Raw genomic sequence first — 17,627 nt, 5'->3', positions numbered from 1 at the left:
GGCGTACCATACTTATAAAACTCGGTGAGTTGACTCAAAACTCGGTCGAGTTGAGACAACTCGTTCCAGATCTGGGTGACTGGACTAGAAAAGATTTCAGGATGACAAAGTGGGAAACCCGCTCTAGTGTGTTGCTTGGTCCTCAATTGTCAAGACACATCGAGTCCTCACGTGGACTCATCCAAAACCGTCAGACACACTGTGACAACAGCTAAATCACTCACATTTATTTATTTCACCTACTCTACAAGATTTTCTTAAACATTACTATTTTAAATGTAGATTAATAATAAATTTATTAGTTTTAGTTTGAAATTCGAACTATGGTACAGCAGCTAATGAAATCTAGAACATTGTCAGAGAGAGAGAGAGAGAGAGAGAGAGAGAGAGAGAGAGAGAGAGAGAGAGAGAGAGAGAGAGAGAGAGAGAGAGCCTTTGAAATCCTTTTCAAATCAATTGCAATTTTTCAATCTACAACAGAGGAAATGAAAAAGTGATTGCAATCATTGTATTAAAGTAAGTGGGGCTAGACCGAATTGCTTTAATTAACATGTTATCAAACTGAAATATGGCAATCCAATAATGAAGAATCCAAACACAACCTTAATGAAATAGGTTGCAGGGGACCTCATGCCTGAATTTTGTTTCGCTACTCCATCTTCAACTCTTTGATGATTGTATTGATCCAAATCTTTTGATGATATTTCCGAAGATCACTTGGCTCAAAAATCATGATGATTAATCATCAGGAGGGCTAGATCATCAAAGGACGGCCAGTGATCTTACTCAGAATACACGTGGTCCACCTAAAATGTGGATGGGCTTGATTCTCAATTATAAAATCATGTTATAAGATGAATTTGAATGATATATTAGAAGAATCTCATCTCTAACCATTAATGATATAATAAATCGTCGTCTAGTCTTAGAAAACACATAAATGCATACATGTACTTACACACATTAAATGCACACCTACCCACCTCTGTGGTCACCATTATTGATTGGCAATACCAAATAGGATTTATGCTCTGGCAGTGTGATGGATGATACAAATGCGCTTGCATTGGTACACATGGCATATATGTTACTCAAATTAAACAGCCCAGAGTTTGTTGTAGATACGAAATAAACCTAACATAGTACTAATTGGAAAATTCTAATCTCTAATTTATTGAAATTTATTTATTTTTATTGCAATATTGACCCATGGTTTTAAAACAAGTTCAAATAAGGTGCCACTCAGACAATTCAACCAGAACTTGGTGGACCTAATCAAATTCGATACCATGAGTCACTCTTTAGGCGGTTGGCGAGAGAGCTTCTTAATAGCATTGATATAGGCACAAAATGAATAAAAGGTCACAAAGTTACGACCATAAGAAGGAAGTTGTAGCGTGTGTTTACCTCATTTCTTCCCAATCCGGCCCAATGTGCCCTAAATTTGTATATTCTTGGCCATGCATTGAATCGTTCTCTACCCATCATACATCATTCTCTACCCGGCTAACAGAATGGCCCGCATGGGGAGTGAGTTGCAATCGCCTATCTTCTTTGACATTGCAAATGACCTCCCGTCTAAGATCCCGAGCTTGGTTTTCTTGGATAGAGTTGGCCAAGGTTCTATTTGGGTCTTCCCAGAGGGTCCCTAGGGAGGTTTTTGTATAGGGGTAGTCGGTTTATTTGGCTGTGTTTACAAAAGGTGCCCCCAACTTTTTTTTTTTTTTTGCTACTGTGAGGTTCCGGAATTCTCCTTATGGCTGTACAACATAGTTGCCATTAACGAAAATTTGTTGAGTTTATTTATTTATTTTAAGTCTCCTCCACTTGAAGAGAACTCGTCCTTGAATACAACAATGGTTGCATATGACCTATTAGTGTATTATACTCAAAGAATTATTTGCAACGAGGAACATTGACCATATTACCATGCCCTCAAGAAGATCAATAACATAGGTATGGTGGTCTTCATGTGTATATGAGACGGTATGATCTTCTTGTCCTTCCACATGGATGCTTCTGCTAGCAAACACTCATTTTCTTAAGCAAACAATGACTAGATCACTTTGAAACACTTGTTAGGTGGCTATCCATCAGGGGATCCTTAGGAATATTCTCCTTGAGTTTTCTCTTTAATGGCCTTAATTTTTCCATATTAATCACAATATTGATGCAATCCTTCAATAGGAAAGACCACCAACCTCTACTTGTAAGCTACAAGTCAGTTTTACTCACTCAAAGGGGTAAGTGTAATTTCCTTCTCGTCTTTGAAGAACATATAAAATATTGTTCCCTACATCCGTGTAGAACAACATCATACTTTCATGGTCATTTAAGTATCACATGGCATACTTCTATAGAGACTCTGATCCATAGCTCAAGTGGTAGACTGAGTGAAGATACCTCGTTTCAACACTGACGTCTTGGTATCGATTCCCTAGTGGGGGGTGGCTAACAGTGAAGTATGAACTGACAGTTGAGTGTGTATTAACAAGTTCACTCAAAAATAATAATAATAGTAATAATAAATAAATAAATGGCATACTTCTATAACACACTCAACTTCTTCTTCTTCTTCTTCTTCTTCTTCTTCTTCTTCTCTCTCTCTCTCTCTCTCTCTCTCTCTCTCTCTCTCTATTTCTTTTTCTTTTTCTTTTTCTTTTTTGTGAAGGAAGGGCCACTCAACTTCTCTATAATGTTTACCAACTGAAATGGAACTAAGAGTCTTTCAATATTTTGGTTTGGCTAACCTTTTTAATCAATCTAATTATGTATATAGAGTGGTGCTTTTCCATCTTAAACTAGAACTTGTCTACTGCCAGTTTATACACCATATTCTTTATACTAAAAATTTAGGGGTTGAGCCTAAAAATGAAGCATATTCATAACTAAAACCCTCAGATTTAAGATACGGTGTTGGGATTTCCTTCCCGGAAACCTAAACCTCTGGGAGCTCATTACCCCGATGGGATAGATCAAGGAAAAACAAGACTCTGAGAAAGGAAATATGCATGGACTGCAGTATATGAGAGAAAGAGAGCTTAGAGAAATCCCCCTTCCCAATTGCTCTTACTCTATAGTAGAGCAATAGAGCAGAGAGGAATATCGTCTTTAGCCAACCCTCAATACAAATTTAGGGTACCATGACCAGATCTGAAAGACCCAAGATATAGCCTCTTCATCGAAAACCTCCCATATGACTACTTTTGCACAGGATGTTAAAGACATTTTCGACAAATACGAGAAGATGACTAATATATTCATCCCCACCTTCCCCGGGATGATTAAACCTAGAGGTTTTGGATTTGTCTAATTCCTGTACGAAGATGAAGCTAGGGCAGCTAAAGGGGTATTGGATGGTAAAAGAATGGATGGAGAATAGTACAAGTCAAGATTGCCAAGCCGAAACCCCGTTATCCCCAACAAATAGGGGTAGGTTGAAAGGATAAGGAAAACCTCCCAATACACCAACCCAACCACCGATTCACCTACCCTAAACCCTCCTATGTACAGGTTGCTCGGTGACCCCCCCTCCCCTCCCCCCACGTCGTTACCAACCTTAGAAGAATATTTTACCCCTATAGCTTTTTTTTAAAAAAAAATTTAAAAAAAAAAAACACTCCATCAAGTTTTCATTGATTTGACAAAATATACATCCATTTGGGCAGGTTCGAACAAAAGGATTGGACCACACCATCATATGAAATAGAAACTAAGGACTACACAGTATGGACAAAATAGTAAACTCGCCTGTCCCTGGATGATGAAGATGAGGCAGTTAGAGAAAAAAGAAAATCCTTGGCATGGCTCTTGTGGGCCATGTGGCTAGCCATCATACATCTATCACCCACCTAATCCAGCCTCTAAGAAATTCAAGATTCATAACATCAGTAGTGGATGTTGTGAGACTGTCTCCCAGTAGTTTCTTGCTTTTATTCAAGACAAGGGAAGATCTCTCGGACTTCTTCTCCGACCGCGCACTCCACTCGACCATGGGCCTGGCAAAGGTTGAATCATGGCATCCAAACTCAGTATTGGAGAATGGAAGATGTTGGATTAGACTATACGACATCCCAGCCCACGCCTAGTTTAATTCGACCATTATCAACCTCGACCAACACCTAGGTAGAGTCGTGGATATTGATATAGTGATCGGGTTCGGTATCTTCCAAGTCTTTGCCAGATTAAAAGTCATCCTTCACCCGGGCAGAGACTTGTTTTATGGTCCTAGGCCTACACGTGGATGGGTAGAACTACCCGATCCTTACGGTTATAGAGGCCCCATTCGTCAAGCTATGTCCACTCTGAACAGGCCCACATCCCTACCCCAATACTCTTAGAAGGAGATTTCTCTGCTAGGTGCAAGGCGAAATCCCCCTCAAAACAAGTAGAAGATACCCAATTAGCGAACCCTAGAACTGTTTGTGGAAAAGTTCCTCGGCAAAACAACGATGAAGCTCCACTAGAAGGGGACCCAGGTTTAAGCACGCTCAGTGTTTATGAAAATGCCTCAACCTCATCTAAACAGGGAGAAACTCAAATCATGGAGACGCAAATGAATGATGGAGGCCCTCCCCCTTCATTCCAGCCAAACCCACTACTGGGAGACCCCCCACCTCTCCCCACAAATAAGTCAGAGAGGACAAGAGAGGGTAAACTCTTTGCCTTAGAGAAAATAGGCCGAAGTTCGGTGGCCAATGTCAGTGTAAAGAGGGAAAACAAACATCAGAATCTGGAAACTCTTAAGATGAGCCCGAAGTCCCTGTCAGATTGAGCCAGACTGAAAAAGAGAGGGGAACTCCTTCCCCTCCCTCCTGCACAGGACCCCCCAATAGTGGATCCAGGGGAGGTCGAGTCCTCCTCCAACTGTCTCGTTTGGGGGGGGGGGGGGGGGGAAATCCAATGTGAACCTTTCCTCCATCATGTCGACCTCTCCCCTTATTTTCAAATTGATTACCCCTCTCAGGTAAGAAATCAAGGCATAAAAACAAAGTCAGAAAGCTCTCCTCTTCAAGACCGGCCACCATATCAGTCATCCAGGGGCAAACCATGGACTAAGGGCCATGAAACACCCACAGTACTCAGTAAGGAAGAGATGAGACAAAGGCAGCTTAGGGTCTAGGACCCCGGAATCATTTTAGACTGTTACCGAACTGACATCGACGTCGAAGGCCTCAACCTCCTATCCCAAGTCCAAGTCCTAACAAGAGACACACACAACTGGAGAGACAGAAAGAGAAAACTCTTCGACGAGGCCATAAACTCAGGAAGTTTCTTGGATGGATAGTACCCTAATCTAGACGCTCCGGGGGTGAGAAATACTCCCACAGTGAGAACTATTAAAAGAATCATCAACAAGCATAGACCAACTATTGTAGCCATTCTGGAGCCAATCCTCCCAGACTCGAAAAGAATTAGAACAAGTTTAAAGCTGGGATTCCACTCTTCGTTATCTAATGTGATCTCGGGAGAAAAAATCTGGGTATTCTTCTCTTCTGCTCTCTAAGTGGATCTCATAGCCTCGCCAATCCAGATGATCTCCTTAAGGGTGAAGTTTTAAGGAGACGTTCCAAACCTCTTCATCTTCGTAGTCTATGCCAAATGCTCCATTGCTGGGAGAAGGGATTTGTGGTCAGATTTGGTGAACCTAGTAGGCATGGTACTAGGGCCTTGTGCAGTTTCCGGGGACTTCAATGCGATTACAGTTCAGTCAGAGAGAGTCAGGGAAAACAATCTAGCAAATCAGAGCTCAAATGAATTTGTCAAAGCCATAAATTAAGAAGGGCTAATGGATGCAGGTTTTTCTGGCAGTGCATTCACTTGGTGTAACAACCAATCAGGGAGGAATTGTAAATGGGCAAGATTGGACATGGTGTTATGTTCTCCTCGTTGGATTCAATTGATCCCACAATTCCATGTACAACATTTACCTCGGGTGAACTCATGCCACTCTCCCCTCCTCTTATATCACCCACAAGCCTTCCCATTGTCCCCTACACCCTTCCGTTTCCAAAGCATGCTGACTATGCATGAGGGATTCCAAGACCTCATTTCATCCTCCTTGAAATCTGATTCGATCACCAATCTAATGATATACCTCCTTAGCAAACTGAAGAACACAAAAGCTGCCCTAAAAATCTGGAACAAGGATGTGTTTGGAAATATATTCTCCCTCATCAAGATCTCAAAAGAATCCATGAATTAGATAGAAGAAGAATCCAAAGTCATCCCAAACAACGAGAATTTGAAAAGACTCAAGGCAGCGAAAAGCGAACTCCTTTGTCTAGAAAGATTAGAGGAAGTTTTTTGAAAACAAAAATCCCGTTATAGATGGCTAGTAGAAGGTGATAGAAATACCAAGTTTTTTCACTAAGTAATTAAAGAGCGAGTTAAGAAGTCTTACATCAAAGGAATAGAGCTGTAAAAAGGTACTCCCTTTAAAGACCAATCAAAGATGAAAGAAGAGGCAATGCGATTCTTAGAGAGTTTGTTCAAACTAGACCCCCCGGATCCAATAGGCAACTTCCTCCAGTCCATCCCCACGGCAGTGAGGTCAGAAGATAATGTAGCTCTCCTCTCTACCCCTTCTCTAGAAGAGATCAAACAGGCGGTCACTGATCTGCAAGCCGACGGGGCACCTGGCCCTAATAGATTCTCAGGAGCCTTCTTCGAAACCTGCTGGGACATAGTGGGGATAGACATCCTCAATGCAATCAAGTACCTTTTCAGGAGGGGGTGGGGACATCCCTCGGGCTTTCTCTACTTCCTTTCTTTCCCTTAATTCAAAAATCTCCTCTCTAATTTTTTTATTTTTTAGAATTCCACCACATTAGCTTATGTAATTATGTATACAAGATAATCTCTAAAGTGATTCTAGCTAGGCTCAACTCTCTTCTGCCTATATTGATCTCAAAGGAGCAATCGACTTTCGTCTAAGGTAAGTCTACTACACATAGCATTGCGCTCGCCCAAGAACTTCTCAGGGACATCAACAAGAAAGTGTGAGGTAGCAACATCATTTTGAAAATAGATCTGGAAAAAGCATATGATAAGGTGGTTTGGAACTTTCTGAAAGCAGTGTTGATTCGGTTCAAGTTTAGTCAGCGAAGGATTAACATGGCAGAGAAATGCTGGTCTGAAGTATGGTTCTTAGTTCTTTTCCTTGGTGAAGCAAATGGCTTCTTCAAATCTACGAGGGGTCTATGCTTAGGGGATCCTCTCTCCCTAAACCTGTTCATCCTGATTATGGAAGCTTTAAGTCGTGGTCTTAAATCTCTAGCAGAAAGAAACCTTAGCACCCCATTTAAAACCATGAGAGGCAACCGAATTACAACGCATATCCTCTTCGTCGATGACACCATCATCTTCACAAACAGCAGCGGAAGCTCCCTTATGGTTATGTTGAATTTCCTAATCAAATTCCAAGCAATATCAGGGCTAAGGATAAACAAAAAAAAAAAAAAAAAGAGAGAGAGAGAGAGAAGTTTTCTATTTCCCTCTAAGATGGCAGAAGGGCGCATTAGACAAGTGGAAAGGTTGACAAGGTTTAGGAGAGCATTACCCCTTTTCTTTACCTTGGGGTTCCCTTGATGACTGGCAGAACAAGGTCTGCCCCATTCCAACCCATGATAGAAAAAGTCATGAACCACATTTCAGGGTGTAAGGGTTGCTACCTCAACCAGGCTTGCAGAACAAGGCAAATAAAACATGTTCTGAGTAGCATCCCCATCCATATGCTAGCTGTAGTGGAGGTGTCGAAAGGAACGCTGACCAAAATAGAGAAGGGATTCATAGATTTCCTCTGCGGCTAGATGGAAGGAAAGAAGAATCTCCACTGGCTTAGCGAGAAGAGGATAATTGCCCCTAAATCAGAGGTTGGGCTGGGTTTCAGAGCGCTCAGGGACGTAATGAAGGCGATGAGATTGAAGATGGTCTGGACAGTACTTTACTACCACAAAAACAACACATGGGGAAGCTTCATGAGAACTAAATGATAATCCTCCCCAGAGAGCTTCGGATTCTTCGTACTGGAAAGTCATAAGAAAAATGCTTGATCAACTGAAAGAGAATTGTTGCCTATTATTGGGGGAGGCCTGCAGCAACTTCTAGACCTCCAACTGGTCAGGTTTGGGCCCTCTCCTCAGTAGGACCATGGGCCACATCCCAACTAACCTGCGGCAACTATAGGTGAAGGATGTTCTAGGCCTTAATGGAATCCTTTCGAGAGCTCCAGCGGCCTTGCTCCTCGCGTCCCCTTTCCTCGAGCGTGTTCACTCGAAGGGGATAACTATGCACTATGGAGAAGACACTATGTCTGGACCGGAGAATCGTCGGGGAGATGGGGGTTGATTCACCTATTGGGCCCCAGACGGGTTTGGGCTAAGTGGGTCTGGCACACCAAGCTGCCTCCCAAGATAGCGATGTTCGCCTAAAAAATCCTCAACAAAGTAGTCCCGGTTGAAGTCAACGTCAAGAAAAAAGGGGCGTTTCTTGCCTTATGTTGTGTCTGTTGTGGAGCGGGAAACAGTCGCCAAGACGAGTCACTAGATCCCCTTTGTACGGAAGGTGAGCTGGTGAATGCCTTGTGACTCTATTTCACTTCCCTCCTCCTAGTTTCCTTCTTAAAATGTGAAACAACAGTTGGGAGGATGGCCCAGTGTTGGTTTATGGCCGACAACAAATCCAGCATTGGCATCTTTCGTGAGCTAGCCTTAGCCCTCATTTTCTAGGAAATTTAGCAAACCATAAATGATAGCCATTTCGACGATTCCTATATCAAGAAGGACCTCACAATTTTCAAAATCAAAAGATGGTTCTCCCTCATTACCAACACGTTCCATCTCCCGCCAAGCAGAGATCAAACCAGCCAGGAGGCAGTCAGAGATTTAGGGATATCTCTCGCCATCAGCTATAATTCGACCTTGGTTGGATAAAGGTTTATCCAAAATTGTGGTCGAGTCAGATTTGGATTTGGTGATTAAGGTCTTCACTGAGGAAGCAAACATTGGTTGGATATGGAAAGGTTGGAGAACCATTACGGAAAGACTTCGGAATCTAGTCATGGTGGAGTTCAGACACGTGTTCAGGGAGGGTAATGCTTCGGCTGATGCGCTCGCGCGTGTTGGAAGTGTGTCCCAAGTTTGTTTTATTACTTCTTGCAAGGCAGATTTACCTCAGCAAGTGAGGGGTTTCCTCTTCCTTGACAAAGTCGGTCTCGGGTCGATCAGAGAGAGGAGAAATTAAAGCCTCAGCCTCTTTGTTTGTTCTTTTGTTTTACTTTTTGGGCCATGTGTTTGGCCCTCCTTACGATAGCTCTTTTGTTGGTCATTCTCCTTCGAAGACCCAAATATCTGTAATTTTGTCCAGTAATGAAATATTCCTTTTCCAAAAAAAAAAGAAGAAGCTATAATTTGACTTTCTCTATAGAAAAATGGAAAAGACCAAAGGCGGGATGGACTAAACTAAATGTTGACGATTCCTCCCACGGCAACTCGGGCCCTTCAGGAAGTAGGGGAGCTTGTAAAGATGAGAGAGGTGCTCTCATTTTCGCCTTTTCTAGAGGATGTAGTGTTGGTACTAATTTCCAAGCTGAAGCCAAAGTGTAGTGGACGAGCTTAACCTTTGTTTGGACCGAGGTTTCATAAGGGTGGAAGTAGAAAGCGACTCGTCAGCGGCGGTCGCCTTATTATCCTCAAACGAGCAAATCCCGTGAAATATCTATTACTGCAAGAAAAGGTTTGACTATATTTGGGCCTCCATTAACATCTCGATTGACCATATTTCGAGAGAGGCAAACAGTGTGGTGGACGGCCTGGCCCAAATGGGTAGCTCCAATCAATCAGATAGACTCTTCTCAAGGGTCTATGACCTTCCCCTCCTTACCCGAGGGGAGGTCGTCCTTGACCAGACTGGGATAGGAATAGTTTGGGACTCTTAATACAGTCTTTCCTAATTAGATAGAGAGGAAACGTAGGCAGGGTCCATCCCCCCTATTTGTTTTGTTGCAATGGTCCTTCCCGAAATGTATTTTCTTGTATAGTTTCCTCTATGCAAATATAATATATCCATTTCTTTAAAAAAATGTTCTTCATACTGAGTGGCATAGTGGCTCTGGTACCAAATAACATAATAGATGCCTAGAAAAAAAAAAAGATAAAAAAGATGCATGCATAAAGCCAGGAGTCATTGTTTCCTTCTCAAGAGTAGACCTTGAATATATGAGAGAAATTTTTTTAAAATACTATAAGTAAATTTGTTATTATCGATGAAAGTACCATTTACGATTTATCTGATAGCCCTTATACAAGCAAAAGAAACCCTAGACCTTAATTTGACTTGAAATAAACTCTCCAAAAATAATAAAATTAATATATATATATATATATATATATATATATATATATATATATATATATATATATATATATATATAATGCCGCTAGATTCGAAGGCCACCCCTTTCTCACTGTGCTCATTATTGCGAAAGTCCACAAATGGCTATTCGAAGTGGGGAGTCAAATGCCAGAGACTACAGCGATTGGGGCCATAGGACTGTCACCAAATTCTCCTCCATTGGGGCAACCAATTCTAATTATCAAATGGCCGCATCCAAGCCTAGGTAAGATAAAACTTAACATGGATGGTTCGCCTAGAGATAATCTTGGCTTAAGTGGTGGAGCAGGGGTCTGCAGGGACCACCAAGGCCACCCTGTTTTTGTATTCCATAATAGATATGAACAAGTCTCCAATACTATTGCTGAAGCACGGGCCAAGCAAGATGGCATTCTAATCTGCAGTGATATGGCTTCCAAGGATTATTATTTATTTATTATTTTTTTTTTTTTTAAGGAGATGGTGTATATATTCAATAAGAACAAAGATGCAGCGATTTGGGCTATCCAAGGGTCGAAAAACTAAACCCCAGGACCGCCTGTAATGTCAAAAGGATATGTCCAGCCAACGAACTTTACAAAGAGCTTCTAACTGTCTCCCTAACGAACTTTACAAAGAGCTTCTAACTGTCTCCCTAATGGAACCTGGACCTATCTTGTGTAACCTGTAGAGGCCCCTGATGTAGGTTGGCAGGGCACTCACATTGTCATACACCTACTCATTCTCACTCAAAGCACCGGCCTTTGCTAAGCCATCAGCAGGGCCATTCCCTTCTGTTTGAAGGATATTACAGTCGAAACAGATTCGCTTATTTTAGCAGAAGTGGCATCCTCTGGAGCTTTCAACTCTCCCTGGAATATCTGGCAATTTATGGGATCTATTCTTGACAAACAAGACCTCCTCGGCCTCTCTTTTACCCATACTCTGCGGGAAGGGAATTCGGTGGCAGACGCTCTAGAGAAGAGGGCCAACGACGGTTGCCCAAACATGATCTATTCCAGAAAAATTGATCTGCCGTGGGAGATCCGGGGTCTTTTTAATCCCTAGATAACCTGGGCATCGGGTCGCTTCGTCATCCAAGAAAACTCAAGAAAGGGATGGGATAAGCCTCTGTCTGGGGTAGCCTGTCCTCTCTCCTTGCGCGGTGTTGGCAGTCCGATGTGCTTGGATGTGGATGTTGAAATGCAGATGATTTGGATAGGATTATGGCTGGTCGTAGTCTTTCATATCCGGCTATATGTGGGTAGTGTGGTATATCTTGCATTGCTGCTGATTATTTGGTTCTTCATAGGGAAGAATTAGGAAAGAAACTCATGTGATGACCCCTGTTTCGCCACTGTGATGCAGCTGTCCCTATGGAGGGGCTGTTTTGTAGTATATGTTGCCCGGTGATTGTAATGGCAGAGTTATGGCATTTGTGGGTGGGAATGCTTGAGGTGGCAGTTACAGGGATTTTATACAGGGGTTGGTTGTTAGAATTGGCTGCAGGGCAAGTTATATATAGGTAGGAATGCTCGACTCTTGGTCGGCTGGGCATTTGGTGCTTTGAGCGGCATGTTGGTATGCTTTCTCTGGTGGATTTTCCTTGGAGCAGGCTGGCGCCATTGAATTGATTAGCAGGCTCCGTCTAGCAGTTTGCATCTTTCATCTCCCCCTTTTCTCCCTCCCCGTCTTCAGAGCTAAAATGGGACAGGCTGTAACTGGTCTCAGACTGGCCCTCTTCTCGATTTTTATTTTTTTTTCGCTATATGATAGGTGAGACCTGTTATATTTTGTGGAGCCCACCCAAAACTCTAGGATGTATACTTGCAATTGGCAATATACCTCAGGTGGGGATATTCCACCTCTTTCTTTTAAAAAATAAAAAATAAATAAAAATAAAAAATGGATGTTTGACCTTACTAAAACTCACATACAACATTGGATGGCTAAAAAAATATATTTTAAACCATAATAGAGTTGTTAAAACCCTAAGAACATCAACGACAAAATAAAAATAGCTACTTTCAATAGCTTTCCAATGGTAATTTATATGCACAAAATGAATAACCTATCGCATAGTTATGACTGTTAGAAGCTATTGTGTACGTTTATAATGTTTTTGTCCAATCAAAGCCGCTCTGGCCAGAATTTATGCAATCCTAGCCATCCATTGGGTCACTGCTACCCATCCTCCATCTACTAGCCATCCAAACACCTAATCATTTTCTTAACTAATTTACATGATTTCCTTTCAACAGATTCCAAACGCCTAGTCAGCAAGAAGAGGATGATGATTCTAATAATAACAATCATTTTGGGGGCGATTCTCTTTGCTTTTTGTGGTTGTTGCTTGTGGCAGAGACAGAAAACAAGGGAAGGTAGAAATGGCCACATTTGAGTAAGTGTTAGCAAATTCTAATCGCTTTGAATTTGATATTTTACAAAATTTTACTATGTGAAATTTAGGTAGCGGGGAAAATGAAAGTAACCATGGAATCAATGAAATTGAGCTTGAAGAAAGTACAAGGGGATCAGAATTGCCATTATTCGATCTACATGTTGTAGCGGCCGCTACGAATAATTTCTCCAGTGAAAATAAGCTTGGTGAGGGCGGGTTTGGCCCCGTATATAAGGTAATGCCTCATTTTACAAATTATAAAAGAGGAATGATCATGTACAAACTTCCTCCTGCTAATGTGTTCCTTTTGTAGAAGATCTAAGCTCTGCAGAAAGTGGGCCACACAATGAAGATCACCTTTCTAAAAGGTAGTAAGATCACCTTAAATTGTATCAGACCATCAGCTGTCTGTTGATTTTGATGGCATGGCCCATACAATGAGCAGAATAACATGATTTTCCCCTAACTGCTGCTAATTGTTTGCCTTATATTTTGATAGTTCTGTTGTCCTACATCTTGAGGCAGCATACGAATTGGAAATGCATGAAGATAGAAGAGATTTCCTTTGAATCCTAGTTTCCTTAGTTTATGCAATGAAAAACACATGGAGAGAGAGGGGAGGTGGGGGGATGGTTAGTCTTGCATACTATGATTTCTCTTGTGAAGAAGCAAACACTATGTTGTTGCCCCCACAAATGTAGGCATATTGCCTAATTGTATAAATCATTGCATCTCGTCTCTCCTTTTGTCTCTTTGGCTTATGGGTATTGCTTTGGCTCTTTTCTTCTATAGTTTTGCTTTGCTTGCATCGATCTTGTGTGGGTGTTTATCTGAAACTCTATACAGGTGATCATTTTTAAGAAAGGGTGGATTTATGTGCTTCTTGGTTGTAATCAAAACCCAAATTTCCTGGATGGTAACTTTCAGGGTAAGCTGATGAATGGTGAGGAAATAGCGGTGAAGAGGCTTTGTAAGAATTCTGGGCAAGGGAGTGAAGAATTCAGAAATGAGATTTTGTTGATTGCGAAACTTCAACACAGGAATCTTGTTAGGATTATTGGCTGCTGCGCTCAAGGAGAGGAAAAGATGTTGATCTATGAGTACATGAGAAACAAAAGCTTGGACTGGTTTATTTTTGGTTCGACTCTCTTAATACCATATTACTCATCTTTACTTCTATATTAGGCAGTTCCCATTCAAGGATGACATGGGACCCACATGATTTGCATGAATCCTTAAAATCAACAAAACTGATTGCCGAACTTCAAAATCTGCAAATCAAGGCCCTCTTTGTTTGATTCTTTATGCTTATGAATAAATCGTGTCATGATCTTGAGCTTCAACTATAATAACAAATACCATCTCAATGTCCAATTGGTGCACTTATGTATTGATCCAGACTACCATCAAATCATTCGACCATCTCTTAAATAGGTCACCACCCACAGGTCACTGCCCACAGAACATGGAAACTGAATTTCCTGAACATTACAGTCAAAAACCACTCTTAAAGTTTGGAACATTAGATCAACCCTATTTTACGCTGTCCTATACAAGAGATGGCCCATTTTATGAACATCTTTGATTTTTTTCAATTTTTTTTTCTTTTTTGTTTCTTTTTTTTTTCATTGGAATATGTGTCAATCATGTGCAAACATGGTTTATGAACCTACTCTTGACATATAGATTCTGTGGGGAAAAAAATGTTATGTGAAAAAGCATCACAGTCATTCCAGGACTCTCTGCCTGATTTTAATTTCTCAATTCTTGTGGAACTGAAACACGCGCATGTATACACACATACACATGACATTAATTTCCTATAACTAGATTGAAATCCAGTGCAGATGAAACAAGGAGAGTGTTACTGGATTGGAGACAGCGGTTTAATATTATCATGGGGATCGCTCGTGGGGTTTTGTATCTTCATCAAGATTCTAGACTTCGAATTATTCATAGGGATCTGAAGGCCAGCAATGTTCTTCTAGACAATGAGATGAATCCTAGAATCTCAGATTTTGGTATGGCAAGGTTATTTGGTGGAAATCAGACTCAAGCAAACACTAATAGGGTGGTTGGGACATAGTAAGTACTTCAAGACATGCGATGAATGCTCAAGAATATAGGTATTCAGCAATGAGTGATGCAGGATATCTCGGGTCCACTCAATTTTCATTGTGTGGCAGTGGGGCCCCATGGCCTAGCAGTCCAAAATGTGGGTATGATGTGTGCAGCGTGGATGTCCCATGGAACAAAATTGCCCATATTGGATGATCCTAGTCTTCAAATCTTTGGTTTCTTTCTGTTGGATGTGTATCACCTGTTGAAAGCTAGAATTTTCCCATCTGGGAGTTCTTGGGTGCATGAGTTGTCCACGGTGGGACCCATCATTTCTTTGGGTCACCATACTGAGAACCCAAGCAGACTAAATATATTCTGATTAGGCATTGTGTAACTCAAAAATTCTCTCATCAGAATGAATCCTTACACCGGAAAATGGAATGCAGTGGCTACATGTCTCCAGAATATGCCATGGATGGGCTTTTCTCCGTGAAATCAGATGTCTTTAGCTTTGGGGTAATACTGCTAGAGATCATTAATGGCAAGAGGAACAACAACTATTTTAGTGACGATCCTTCGCAGAATTTGATAAGATATGTAAGTACAAGTTTTCCTTCTTGATCTATGTATATCAAAGATGAATTAGTTGATAGTTCAACAGTGTATAATGAAAAAAAAAAAAAGGAGTGTATAATGAAGGTTAGTTCAATAAGTTGGGTGAATTCTAGAGAAGCAACTCAAGCCAAAACACATGTTTCTTGAAAAGTGGAAGAAAAGCCCCCACGTGTGTGTGTGTGTGTGTGTGTGTGTGTGTGTGTGTGAGAGAGAGAGAGAGAGAGAGAGAGAGAGAGAGAGAGAGAGAGAGAGACTGCTATGAAAGGAGAAAAGGAGCTGGAATCGACGCATTGATTCTTTTTGTGTTTCACAATTTTGATTTTTTGAACCGTATCTACAAGCATGCAGATGATATCTTATTATATCATACATTTTCTTTAATCTGTTACCTCCTAATTGTGAACCCAGAGTAGATGGGCCATTGACCAAAAATTGCAATGACTGGACGAATCCTAAACTAATCATGGGTATCAAATAGATGGATGATATGAAAATAGATAATATGAAATTTTTTTATGGTCTAGATTCATCAAATAAACATCCTTTAGTCAAAGTTTTGGGTATTTGCTCTGATTGTGGTGCTTTATGGCTAATCCATAGCAGGGACCACAAAATATGATGATTTGGATCAAGACCTATTCCATGCCTACCATGTGTATAGATGTCACACTCTGCCAGAGTATCGAAATTCTCCTGCCGTCTTTTGTAACACTAACTTTTGTAACAACTCCGACTTTTGTGACAATTCCAGGCATGGGAGCTGTGGAATGAAGGCAGATGTTTGGAGCTGGTCGATTCGTGGATGCTCAGTTCTTGTCCCACTAACGAACTTCAAAGATGCATTCAAGTGGGGCTGTTGTGTGTGCAGGAAAATGCAAAGGATAGACCAACCATGGCATCTGTTGTTTTCATGCTTGGTATCGATACAGCCATGCCTACCCCTAAGCAACCTGCATTCTGTGTTCAGAAAAGCTTCAACAGCAAAGACTCATCTACCAGCAGAACCGGCTCATGTACCATCAATGAAGTCAGTATTACAGATTTACAAGCTCAGTAGCGGTTGGAAGTCTCGGTGACTAGTTTTGTATTCATCAATGATATTGAACTCTTCTAAGGGTGTGGTTTGAAATGAGATGTAAGAAAGATGCAATATTTTTTGAGTAACTGAGATTAATGAGAGGTCGACATTGTGGACAACCAACTCTACAATATGGAGCCGTTGTGCCCATTTGATTCCGGTCAAAGGTCTAATGTCGAAAACTTTCCCTTAATCTCTTCCAGATAACATTTTCCAGAACATTGAGTATTCTCTACTTAGGTGTTATCTTATCAAAAAATCCAAAGAGTTGTGTTATTTTCTGGTGATGTTTGTATGTAGAAAGTTGTGTTTGGTTGCTCCAAATATAGTGAAATTTCATGATATTTGGCAGCAAATATCATGAACTATTTGTAGCTGTAATAAATCTTGTAATTAGTTGTTTGAAGTGTGGTCTTCTTTCCAAAAGGTGAATAAATTGCATGAGAATCATGTGCGTGACACATACAACCTTTCTAAAAGGTTGGGCCGATCGTCAGATTCACTTCCTGTAAAAATCAGCCTCATCCACTCATTAGGTTGGAAGTCATTAGCTGGGTGGACATTTTCGTGTGGTCCAACTGGTTGGACTTGAGATCTGAGCCGTTAGTGACAGCTAGTTACGAGAATTTCTGCATCAGAAAGATTTGCTAGTCTGAGCCCTTAGAATCCATACCATGACAAAGGAAAACCGTAGTACATTATTCTAAAGAAAAGATTAACTTCCTGTTCAAATTTCATCAAAGAAATGCAAAATAAAAAATAAAAAACAGAAGAAGGTTAGAAATGACCATATGAATTCTTTAGATCAAAGAATTATTTCCATATAGGTTTATTTATAGAACAACTAATAAAAGAACAGGAAGTTTGGCCACTTGGCCATGGCGTGAAAACTGAAGCCCTTCTTTGTGACCTGTTTGGACGTGGCCCATAATCATTGGTTTACAATTTAGGCAACAAAAGAACAAGACTCTCAATGATTTAACGGCAGGATACACCATGGTTTGTATATTATATCTAACGTGTCTATCTAGTTTGCTTAATTAAGTACTTATTTAAGATATCAGATTGAATGAAAGGTCAAATTTTATTGTAAACTAGTTT

The 17,627-nt window shown here is 40.9% G+C and overlaps 1 protein-coding gene across 8 annotated transcripts in view; it reads left to right on the top strand.

The window, feature by feature from the left end:
* The window catches only part of LOC131221730 (G-type lectin S-receptor-like serine/threonine-protein kinase At4g03230), an 80,740-nt gene extending 63,872 nt beyond the window's left edge, over positions 1 to 16,868 (top strand). For 2 of the 8 annotated variants that reach the window (XM_058217040.1, XM_058217039.1), the window contains exons 2-7: positions 12,633 to 12,752; positions 12,841 to 13,007; positions 13,700 to 13,910; positions 14,620 to 14,857; positions 15,280 to 15,430; positions 16,200 to 16,868. In XM_058217040.1, the coding sequence (XP_058073023.1) occupies positions 12,633 to 12,752; positions 12,841 to 13,007; positions 13,700 to 13,910; positions 14,620 to 14,857; positions 15,280 to 15,430; positions 16,200 to 16,505 (1,193 nt within the window). In that variant the 3' untranslated portion in view covers positions 16,506 to 16,868. Of the gene's footprint in view, positions 1 to 11,145; positions 11,897 to 12,632; positions 12,753 to 12,840; positions 13,008 to 13,699; positions 13,911 to 14,614; positions 14,858 to 15,247; positions 15,431 to 16,199 lie in introns of those variants that run through there. The other 6 variants (XM_058217043.1, XM_058217041.1, XM_058217044.1 and 3 more) reach the window with 6 other exon arrangements.
* Positions 16,869 to 17,627: the final 759 nt, after the last annotated feature.

The sequence above is a fragment of the Magnolia sinica genome, chromosome 12 (genome assembly GCF_029962835.1).
Source record: "Magnolia sinica isolate HGM2019 chromosome 12, MsV1, whole genome shotgun sequence".
Classification (NCBI taxonomy): Eukaryota; Viridiplantae; Streptophyta; class Magnoliopsida; order Magnoliales; family Magnoliaceae; genus Magnolia; species Magnolia sinica.
Note: the sequence above shows the minus strand (reverse complement) of the source record. Positions and strands in the feature narration are given on the sequence as shown.